Source organism: Biomphalaria glabrata, chromosome 14 (assembly GCF_947242115.1).
Source record: "Biomphalaria glabrata chromosome 14, xgBioGlab47.1, whole genome shotgun sequence".
Lineage (NCBI taxonomy): Eukaryota > Metazoa > Mollusca > Gastropoda > Planorbidae > Biomphalaria > Biomphalaria glabrata.
In genome coordinates, this window is record NC_074724.1 from 12,651,688 (window position 1) to 12,663,972 (window position 12,285).

The following is a 12,285-nucleotide window of genomic DNA, read 5'->3' on the forward strand; positions in this document are numbered from 1 at the left end:
AATATTAGATTTAATTTATGGGCTAAATGTAACTTTCATTTTCGCTTTTTAGATCTAGAGTAGATCAGCGGTTCTCAACCTTTTAAGCTCGACGACCCCTTTTTACAATACCCCACTCTGCCGCGACCCCCCCCCCCCTTGCTCACACACACACACAGCAATAGAAGAATAGACTTTTTCGATGGTCTTTGGCGACCCCTGGTAATTAATCATCAATCGACCCACAAGGGGGTCGCGACTCACAGGTTGAGATATAGGCCTATCACATGTACATGAATAGATCAATACCACAGACAAGGCCTAGATCTATATAGGCCTACTCTATGGGGTCAATACATAGAAATAAATAATCTAGATTTATTATATTGTAAGTGGTCTATATATAATATATAGATATAGACACCCAGGGATTCTTCGACGACTTTCAACTAGGGAACTACGACATGAAATTGGGTTCCTTAAGATGTAAATGGGTTTCTACGAAATTTTAAATTTCCCATAAATGGAATTTGTAAAACGTTTTACATAATTCGGATGTTCCTTCAGAGTTGAAGATAGTTTACTTCCTAGTCCAAACCTCCCGCAGGACGACGGGGGATGGGAGCGGGCAGGGTTTGAGCCCTCGACCGTCGATAAATCCGAACGACAGTCCAGCGCGCAAACCGCACGACCAGGCAGCCATCCAGAAGCACATGTTTTGTACCTTTGTTAATCACTTTGAATTTTGACAGGGTTTTTTTTTTATGAAATTGTATAATTTTTTCGTTAACATCTTAAATTAGATCTATATCTTAATTTTGTCTTAATAAAACTAATATTCAACATTGCCGAATCCTAAAAGGAATTAGTACAAAATTGATTACTTCATTCCTTCCTTCATTGCCCTATAGTTGTTCTTTTATGCAACACAGTTTTAAGTAATGACGCCATCTAAGCTGGAGGATCATTTGAAACAATGACACATTGAAAATATAGATATGCCTAATGACTTGAAATACCTTCCAACAGTCAAAAAAAAAAAAAATCCGGAAAACCTGGCACCTAAGTGTAACTAAATGCGAAAAATTGACAGTGCCAGTTTTAAAAACTGTTTTAACTAAACCTGCATCTGACATCATAAAAAGAATTCATGTAAGCAACAGTAGGCCTGCGGACAATGGTAATGCTTGCCCTGGATGTGGCAAAATATGTAGGTCACAGCTGGGCCTGCGCAACCACGGGAAATGCTGCATTCCTTACTAATCTTCGGACTCGAAGACAAGCCTTATTATTATTATTATTCCAATTATCAACTAAGGTTTAGAGATATTATGAATATGGTAATACCTTAATGCATGAGCTAGCCAGGATTTTTTTCGTGGGAGCGGGGGGGATGTTTTTTTTTCTCCCCACCCGCCATATACATATATGCGTAATTTTTATGTATACATAATTTATCTTTATTAAATTTGACCATTCAATCTTTCGGAAGATGTTTATTGTAACCTAGAATAGGTTCTTCCTGGACACACCCCGCCCTTGCCAGCAAGGGGGTCTGGGACAGCGCTGTGAGCTCCCCCAGCAGGGTTTCGGGGAGGAGCCCCGCCGCCAGGCACTATTTCCGGTATTTAAAACACAAAAAAATGCATATTCTGAGGTATCTACAGTGCATTATCCTGCTATTACAAAATTTTAGTTCAAAAACCTAATCTTCTATTCTTACTTAGGACTTAGATCCTCCCGCACGGTTCGGCGCATTGGGCGGCTAGCTGTCTCCACAAAAATCTGTCACTGTCATATATAATGCAATGTCTGAAGCCTCTTCCCACCTGGTGTCCACTGTTCTGAGATCCTCCATGAAAGTGGATGTCAAGTTTGCGCTTTCCTCGCAATGTCCTCCATGTCATCGCAACTCTGGGAATGCGTAATTTATTTTGTCGGAGAACATGTCCCGCAAACCTCATGCAACGATCAGTCACAACCTCACTAAGTGGTCGACTCTCAGTTCGGCATTGGATTTCGTTGATTAAGACCCAATCTCTATAACTGAATCCTAAAATCCGTCTTAGCCATCTTGTTGAGCCACATTTTGTCATTTTTCAATTTCGGCAGATGACTTCCATGCTATTCACTGTGTCAAGAAACTGAATATCGACTTATCAGCTCTTGATGGCAAGATGTCTAGGATAATTCTCGCCGTGTCTAGCCAACCAGTTATAATGATTGAAACTAATACAAAAGGTGACGATGAAACGAATAACACAACAATGTCTAATGTGACAAATTAGGACCTCCGAACACAATAGGGTCATTAAAACAGGTGTTTAATTATTGATATATTAACCACCAAAATAGGAGATAATTGAGATAATAATGTGGTTAATTTGGTTGATTAATTAAGATAAAACAATGTAATGAATAGAAACACATAAGAAATGAATAATAGAAATGAATAATGGTACGAAAGATTCGGAGTTATCTAATCATGAAAGGCTAAAACAACATAGTTACATATAAATTGATGCTGGGTACAAATAGCAAGCCACACTGGACAGTTTCTCTCTCTCTCTTGTCTTAGCACGGATCCTGGAGCCCGCGTCACAGTCCGTATAGTCTTGATGTTATATGTACTTGTAAAACTCTACCGTCTCTGACCGTCACCTAGATATAATTTGACAGACACTTACAAATAGCCGAGTACTTAATCAACCAATCAACTCGTTAACTTTCTACGTGCATTAAAGAAAAGATTAAAAGTTTCATCTTACCGTGTGTCCTTAAGAAAGCACTGATACTGTTCCTGTATCTAACAACTACAACACAAGTCGTATATCACAACACGACATCGACTCCTACAACATCGGTCTGGTCCAGCACCTAGCCGTGTTTGAGTCGTCTCCCCCTTATCTCAAACTGTTTCTGACTTTATAGTCCTTAAGCTATGTTTAATTTATTCTCTAATTATTGTCTTGTCACCCGGACTCTGCTAGTACCACATTTTCCCTACATAAATCTAAAGATCCGCGATGTGTCCTGCCGGTATCACTGACCGTGGTATTTCGAGCCCTATTGTTTGCAAGTTTATTGTTCCTCTCGAGTCTTCGTAGTGTTGGTGTCTACTAATGTCTCTGTCTGGGTGTCTATACATCACTGTCATAGTCTGCTCCAGGTCCAGCACATGAGAGATCGTACTATATTATTTGTATCAACAACAAAAACCAAACAAAATCACACAGCTGTGACACACTGCACTTTATTAATGGAGCACAGCGACTGGTAGAGATTTGTAACTCCTCTTGGCTACGCTCTTGGAATTTTGTGACTGTAGTTTGCTATAGATTTTATATCGAAAAGCGAAGTTTTGTCTTCAAACCATCTGTTTGGGGGTTTTAAACAAAAGAAAATCTCTGGAGTTTTTAAAAAATAAACTCAAAACCCCTTTAGCTAGAATTTGGTGACTGTAGTTTGCTTTAGAATAATATTGAAGAAGGATTTTAAACTCAAAACCATATAAAGGGGTTTTAAACTTAAAGCTTTCTGGAGGAGGGGGGTTAAACTCAAAACTCCCCTTGGCTACGCTCCTATAATTTTGAGTGTGTAATTTGCTTCTTGTTTTGTATTGAAGAGTGTGGTTTTTAGCTTCAAACCTACATGTAGGGGGTTTAAACTTAAAATCCCCCTTGGCTATGGTTATAGAATTTTATGTGTTTAATTTGCTTCTTTTTTTTTTATTGAAAAGGTGTTTTTTTAAAACTTCAAACCCCTTTGTAGGGGGGCTTTAAACTCAAAACTAGTCTAGTACTAGACGTAGACTTGAAAAGTCTTCATGGAAGAACTCTTTGAAGGATTGGTTGTCACAAATATGAAAACCTAGAAATGACTCTCTAATTATTCTGAGGATTCTGTCATTGGAGATAACGAAACAGTGTCGGCAAAAAAAAATAATTAAAAAATTCGGTAAACCTTTAATACATCTTGAGTACTGCCACCAATGAGAGAACTACCTTTAGGGGCCCACATCCTGTCACATAGCATCAGTGACACGAAAACGCTCACTGCGCTTGGGCCAATGACTCATGACAGGTTGGGGCCCACACGAGAACTTGGGGATGACATCTAAGTGGGTGGCTAGCCTTAATCATGCATTTGTGGTGACAATTGTTCCCAAATTGTCCCACTCTTTTTAATTTTTCTGTGTGTTCATAAAACCATTGAGAGTTTATCAGCAGTCGGAGAGAGAGAGAGGGAAAGAGAGAGAGATAGACGGACAGAGGGAAAGCTTGGTTAAGAAGGTTGAAAGTTTAATTTGTTTGTTATAACTCTAGATCTATATTTGATCTATAAACAAATTTATAGGCTATAATTTATTAAATATGGATCTAGATGTAAATCTTTTTTTTTCTAGAGATTTGTATATAATCTAACATGATAAATCTAACTATATTAGTTTTATTATGGTCTATTGGTAACTTTTTGTTGCAGTGGGCCTACAACTTTTAGTAGGCTAACTAGCGAATAGGCCATTCTAGATTTCCATAATAAACTATCCCTATATCATTTAAAAAAACAACTATTGAAGAATTCTTAAGATTTCGCTGGCTTTACGAATGCTGAGACATCTTGAACTTGATCAAGATTAGATAGCCAATAGATCTGGAATAATCTAGATTCTAGGTCTAATCGAATTTCTGGTGGGGCCTTTATAGTAGGCCTATTGATTTAGTTTGCAAATTACCATTTATAACCTAGCCTACATTAGTCGACTGTATGAGTAGAATAAGAAAAGAGAAAGATAATTTGTAATCTAGTGGGGAGAGGTAGAAACATCATAAAGGCAAAGGTGAGTAGTGCAAGCATTCGCGTGAGCTTTCGTTTGTGACCTCATTCTTGCCAAGTACATTTGTTCCCACACACAATTCATCATCGCAGAGTCAGCACGTGCTAAAGCACGCTTCGAAATTTCTATATATTTTACAGAAAATGTTTCCGTAAGTATCTTTAATAAATTATTATTCATTTTTACAACTATATAGATCTAGATCTAGGCCTAGTACGGAAAGTTAGTGCCAGGTTTTATTATAATTAAAATGTTGCCGGTACGAAAAGGGCGAAAAGTTAATCCTGTGTTAGTGATATACTCTGCACATCACACATTATGTATATCTAGAAGCTACTTCTGCTATCATTAAATTATTTCCTTGCTTATTCGCGTTTCAGGAATAATAAAATGATGGTACTAAAAATAAATATATAGTCTAACGATTATCTAGATCTAAATCTAACACTTAATATATCAAATTTTCCTTGCTGTTACTTAATATTTTCTTTAACATAAATGCGAAACTACATTTGCTGCTTCACCACAAAGCCGTTGCTATGTAATCCGGTGATCGTAGTTGTGTACTAGATCTATACGTAAGAAGCGTTGTAAAGTGTGTGTACTGAAACACCTTGTTGATTCAAACTTGGAGATACTAAACATTTATTGAGCAAATATATAGAGAGTCTATAATATAAATCAGAAAACATGGCTGTACCATTCTCAAACACAAAACTTCGAGTCCCAAAAGGTTTTCAGAACATTTTGGAAGCTTTTGCTCGAGAAGTACTTCGTTCACAGCCTGAAAACATTCATGAATTTGCTGCTGCTTATTTTGAAAACATGATGAAAGTACGAACAGGTAAGTCAATTTATTCTTAAATTTTTAGAGTACTTCTAGATCAAAACTAGAATCTAGGATCCAAATCTATATTTAATAATCAGGACCATCATTCATCAAGAATCTAGATACTAAGATATAGACTATACTATTATATATTTTACATCGTAGATTCACTCAATGAATGTAGTCTCTAGTCGTACTACTCTTCTTCTTGTCTTACTATACTATACGGTATTCTTTTTATTCATTAATAATTATTATCAATTATGGACTCTGGATTCTTCTAGATCTAATTATATGTGAGATTTATAATTAAAGACTACATCCTAGATCTATACTACTATAGTCTAAATACTAAATGCCTATTATTATATTAGCTTAGATCTACTAGATCTCTATTAGATAGTTCTAGTTAGCTCTAAGTATCTAGATTCTTTTCGTGTATTTTTTATAGATCCTCTAAAATAATAATAATAATAATAAAAATATATACATCTAGATCTAGATCTAAATTTAGATGATAGTAAACCTATAAAAAATTATATTCATCATGTCCTACCACATTCATAATGAGGACAATGTAAATATTTGCAATTATTAGTTAATGTAAGATATGTGTATAATATGTTTATAATTGTCATTATCATAATTAGACAAATTCACAGTTTTATTTCCCATTAAACACTTAGTCTAGATCTAATTCAAGTTCTGGATAAAAGTCTAAACTTACAATTCATTGCCAATTAATTAAGGATGTATTAGTGTCAGTCTGACACTATAATATAAACATACATAGAGGTAGATCAAGATGTACATGTAGGCTAAACCATGAAAATTAACTTAATTATTGATCAGTAATGTTTATTACATTTTACCATATTTACAATATTGGCAATTATTAATATATATCTAAACTTTCAAGGCATTTCCAAATAAGCATGTAGTAGGCTAATATTATTAATAATATAGTTAGTACCATAAGTGTCAGTCTGACACTAATAATACATACAGATAGTTTAAATAAACAACAGCTAGGATGACTATGAAAATTATTAGCTTAATTATTGATAAGTAAAGAAATGAAGACTAGAATCTAGACCAAAAAACATATATATTTACCTGATATTTATCTGATGTTATCCATTTTATTTAATTTTTTTTTCGGGACTGTTGATTTTATTGACTAAATAAGTTATTGTTTGCTGAAATCTCAGTGTGGTAGATATAAGTAAATGGATAAATTAGATAAATAGTACTTTTATTGAAATTTGTATCCCTGAGCTATAATTAGCTTTGCTGTTTTCTCAAGTGGTCTTGTCATGCAACCTCATTCTTTTTACTTGCAACAAGTGTACTCTAGATATGTGAAAATCAGGCCTAGAAAATTAGCCAGTTTTCTATGCACAAAACTAGAAAAGTGTCATAATAAATGTGCCCTTGCATTCAGGCATAGAATGTTACATCAAAGAGTAATAATAAAATTTTGATCTTTTCAAGGTTATCAATGTATTGAATTATTTATTTATTTAACTGTACTAAAAGTTATTGAGTATGCCAACATTTAAATTAACCATGTAGCCATTTATATATGGGCATTTTTATCGTTTCAACTATTAGCTTTATGCAAGATTTTCACCTTATGACATTTTTTTTTTTTACATTTGAACTGACTTATGGGCATGTAGTCTTTTAGCTCTATGCATGATTTTTCACAATATGACATTCTTTACATTTTAAATTAAACAAATATCACATGAATGGTTATGGACTTATTGACACTTATGCTACTCATCATCACCTAGAAAGACTATCTATACTAGGCCTAATTTTCATTGTTATTTTAATTAGTTTTTTTTTTTTTTTGAAACTAAAATTAAGAAGGACACCAATAGTAACATTACCCTAAGAAATGTACGCCTAAGAAATGTACCTTTTCACCTTTAGGCCTTTTACCAATACTTTCTTTATTTATCAATAAGCAGCACCTATCATAATAGCAAACAGACACTATATCTTTAATGATTAATTCTGATTCACCCTCACATCTAATTTTTTCCCCTCATTGCTATCAATTTCTTTTCCCTTCTTTTCTCCTGCTGTTGTAATCATACAGGGAAGACAAATTATTTCACTTTTTGCGAGTTCCATTTTTAACAGCATAATTACAAAAGAAATGTTCAGATATGTGCTCCTTGCTATGTGATGACTATCTAATGTAGTATTAATGAATTTGAGTATTGGCAACTTAATGTTCTTTATTAGCAACTCTTTCAGTATTTGAAAGTTTAATTATCATAATCCATGAGCAAAGACAGTCCCAGTTGTTGCTCTTATTGCCATTCCATGGAATGAGTGCATTGGAAAAGTTCAAAATATATTTGATCTTGTGTAGTGTTTACTGATGCTATTGTCTATAACCTAGTTATTTTTTTATTTTTCTTCAAAAGATCTTATGCCATGCTAATTAACTAATAAAAAGGCTTGTAAAATAAATACATATTAATTAATTAAAAACACAAAAAAACTGTTTAAAAACATATTGGATAAATTACGAAAATATAAAACTAATTATCTAATCAGATGATGTTAAGTTTATGTTTCTGTGTCCAACTGTTAGTGAGTAAGATGTTATGTCGCCAGCACAGTGACCAACCACCTTTATTTTCCTCAACTTAAGTCAAGTACCCATTAGAGTTGGGTGGACTCAGGGGTGCCCTAAAAATCCAGAAATTCAAAATCCCAGTCTTCGTCTACCTTTGAACCCAGGACCCCATGTTCTGAAGCCAAGCACTTAACCACTCAGCCACCGCACCCCCAATTATAAAAGTAATGCAACATTATTTAGTAAAAAACATTACTTTGATTTCAAACACTTTATTATATACTATCAATATATATTTTTGTAACAATTACAATAATGTAATAGGGTTCGAACAATGACTGTAGTCATTGTGTAATATATGAATTGCATTAGTGAATATAGGGGGATAATAGTTTACCCGTATATTACTAACACCACCCGAAGTTTGAGACCTGTCAGATTCATCAGGAAAAGGTATCAAGTTGAGTCTGGCATTTTATAGGCCTACATCTCTGACTCTTACACATCATACAAGCCTACCAGTGTGGTGACCTATAACCCTTTTATCATAGCATAGTTGCTTAAACTCGATCTCGTTGTGTTAGTTATTTAACCTTGTTACTATAAAAAAGCAATAGAAAAAAAATACTTATTATAAAACAAAGCTTATCGAAGGAAAAGAACCACTAATAACTTCCATTTATCCGAAAAATTAAAGTGTTTAGCTCCCTTTCATGTATGTAAACCAAATTGATTTTTAGTACAATAATGCGAAATTTCAACTTTATCCGAGAGTGGGAAGTGGAAAAAAAACGTGTCAAAATGTAATAAGGGGATTAAATCCATATTATATATATATATATATATATATATATATATATATATATATATATATATATATATATATATATATATATATATATATATATATATATATATATATATATATCATTAAGTAACACTTATTCCCCTTGTTTAGATATAATACAAAATAATTAATCAACCAATTAGTTTAATTTAGTGATTGATTCATGTCTTGTCAGGTTCAATGAATATTTGTGTAAAGTTTTTACTTGATCCGAGAATGGGAAATAAGACATGTTTTAACTTTTTACCCTACAGAAAAACAGAGAGATTTGATATAAATATAAGCTTTTTAAAAAGAAAACCCCACTGGGTGTGATTTATTTGTTTATTTAACATTTTGATGTGCCCCTTCCTTTACTAATCCAACGAATACAAAAACAAGTAGATTTTATCTAACTATTTCACATAATTATATGGCCGACGTTTAACACCCAGGACTGGATTTAGTCTTAAGAATTTGCAGATTTGGGACCCCTTGTAATCCAAGTAGGGATATTTTTATTCATTTTTTTTCTTCACAATGATTGATAATAAATTTGTAACTAGTTTACTCTCAAGCCAGCTTTTATGATACTTTTTCTTTTTGCTAGCCCATGTTCAATTCCTAAATCCTTAGCTGTAGTAGGTCTATGATGTGCTGTTTTGTACCATCTCAAATCCCCTGAGAAAGAATATCGGCCAACGTGAATATTACTTGAATTCAGTATTTAAAAACCCTCATGTGTGCTGACCCAAGAGTAGGCCTAATACAATATTGTATTTTTCCTTTCCCTGAGCATTAGCTATACAATATAGGTCTAACGAACACAATTGCTAGTAGGTCGGTGTGGTTGCGCTCTGGACTGTCATTCGGTTGTCTTGAAGATCCCGGGTTCAAGCCCTGCCCGACCTCCTGTCTTTGTATATTATAAAAAAAGTGGTTGTTGCACTTAAACTTACTAAATGCTGTAACTTCGGATACTCAATACATTTTCTACATTTTTAGATCTAAACGTGACAGACGAACCAACGGACAGACACAACTTTCCTGTTATACATGCTACCAAAAACAAGACATGCAATACCATCGATTTTAGTTGTAGAAAAAGTAATATGATACTAAAATGGTATTAAGCGAATCAACAAAGGCCACCACAAGATCTCAGTATTTTAAAGATCATTTTTTTTAGCCTTGACATAACGGTGTTTCATTATACATATTGGGGCATGGCTAGTAAAGTGGACATCTTAATATATGGCTACACGTATTTCGCCCGAATGAATATATGCTTTAGCTTTGGACACCCACGCTGAACTTGTAGCTATCGTCTTCACAAACCATAAGTGTTTGGGTAAAGACATTACTTAGCTAACACTAAGATAATGGTGCTAATTAAAACTATCTCCACACCAAGATATTTCTCTGGCTAGACCTCGGGGCTACTTTAAATTTCAATTTCTTGGCCATGTCCTTTCTTCTTTCCCTGTTTTTTTTTTTTCCTTCTTATTCTTCTCTCTTAAAAACGCGCCTTCAGAAGCCATCGGCTCACCATTGCACACGAGCCAATCAATAAAGTTATCAATCGAACCAAAGCTTCTGATTGGTGGATTCAGAGACAATTTTCCCACTTTCTACTACGTCACTATCAAGTTTCCAAACATAAGAGAGAGAGAGAGAGAGGGGGGGGGGGAGGGAGAGAGAGAGAGATGTAAGAAAACATTTTGGAGCTATGAATGACTTTAGTCTCAACTCCCTGTAAGCGTGTTTAAAGTTTCAGTGTTCGGACGAGACTAGTGGTAGGCCTATTTGTTGACATGTGTGGATACTTATTCTACTTATTCATTAATGTGCGGAACATAAGGACACGATATGAGGATTAATTGACAAGATTTAGCGTTGACTTGTAGCAAATCTTGTGAGGTAGCGTAGGTGGTAACTATAGTATATTGACATATCAGTGTTGTAATAATTCTTTATCACCATTAAGGAGCTGTGTGCGAGTTACTGTGCTATAAAAAAAAAACAGATTTATGACCAACAGTTAAAATTATTCGTTCTAAAATCTCACTGTTAATATACTTACCAGGTTTTATTTTAAGATTTGATCTTGAACTTTAAAAAAATTAGTTAATAATATGAATCGTTTACTAAGTTATACCTAAATGCAGAGGCGTAGCGTCTAGCCTCTGTCCCAAGGGAGACACGATGCCCCTGGCGCCATCCTCAGGCGGGCGCCACACGCAGATTGTATTGTTATTAAATACTTTTTATTTGTAAGCCTATATATCTATGTGATGTTCATGGGGGACCGGGGGGGGGGGGGGGCAATAAAGTTTCTTACTCGGGGAGCAAGTTTTGATCACTACGCCTCTGACTAAATGTTGAGCTTGTGTCTGACTAGACGTCTGGGAAAAGATAGAAAATTTTAATGTCGTTTTAATTTCATCTTGAAAACTTAAACTTAACAACCGACAGTAAAGTAAATAAAGTTCCCCTTTTAGACCTTGCTATCAGCAGGAGAGATGCCATCTGTTTTTGTGCAACGAAAATATCTTGTGGTCAGCACAACGACTAACAGTTTTCCACAACTAATGTCAGATACCCATTACAGTTGGGGGAGCTCACTGGCACCCTTAAAATACCAAAATTAAAAATCTACATCGAGTTTCGAACATGGGACTCTCGGTTCGGAAGCCAAGCGCGTTGTTACCACGCCCCCAACTACAGACAGTAAAAGCTGCTAAATAAGTCTAACTTAAACCGTTGTCCAGGTGACGTTGTCTTCACCTTTTTTAATGAGTAAATATCTCTAGCGTATTTAAAACAACTCTCGAAGTAAATATAACTACAGTATAGCTTTGAAGTTATACTCGGTAGGGGCTTCTCTAAAAACAGTTATAAACGTTTAGTTCAATATTTCTAGATCTAGACTAAACTTGATATCCAACGATTAAATGAAATAATACATTTTCACGTCTAGCCTCTGTCATGTTCTTTTCTTGGCTCAATAGGGGTTACTTACTAACGATTATTGCAGATCTATGGTAAACACTTGTAGATAACAAATATCTTTCTAAATGAATCCAGAAAAACTTTATCTCTCATGAAATCACAAGTTTATTATTTATTTAGAAAAATACTCAGTAATATCAAGCAAAAATCCGCCAACGTCTACTATAATAACAAACACAACTAACACAAAAACCAGTCCAGGA

At 34.5% G+C, this 12,285-nt stretch overlaps 1 protein-coding gene across 9 annotated transcripts in view; it reads left to right on the forward strand.

The window, feature by feature from the left end:
• Positions 1-5,347: 5,347 nt before the first annotated feature.
• LOC106073892 (abnormal spindle-like microcephaly-associated protein homolog) overlaps positions 5,348-12,285 on the forward strand; it is a 122,446-nt gene continuing 115,508 nt past the window's right edge. For 4 of the 9 annotated variants that reach the window (XM_056010587.1, XM_056010598.1, XM_056010592.1 and 1 more), the window contains exon 1: positions 10,817-10,990. Coding sequence is in view for 1 of the 9 variants with exons in the window: in XM_056010594.1 (XP_055866569.1) it covers positions 5,507-5,660 (154 nt within the window). In the remaining 8 variants the exon portion in view is untranslated. Of the gene's footprint in view, positions 5,661-10,816; positions 10,991-12,285 lie in introns of those variants that run through there. The other 5 variants (XM_056010600.1, XM_056010599.1, XM_056010594.1 and 2 more) reach the window with 4 other exon arrangements.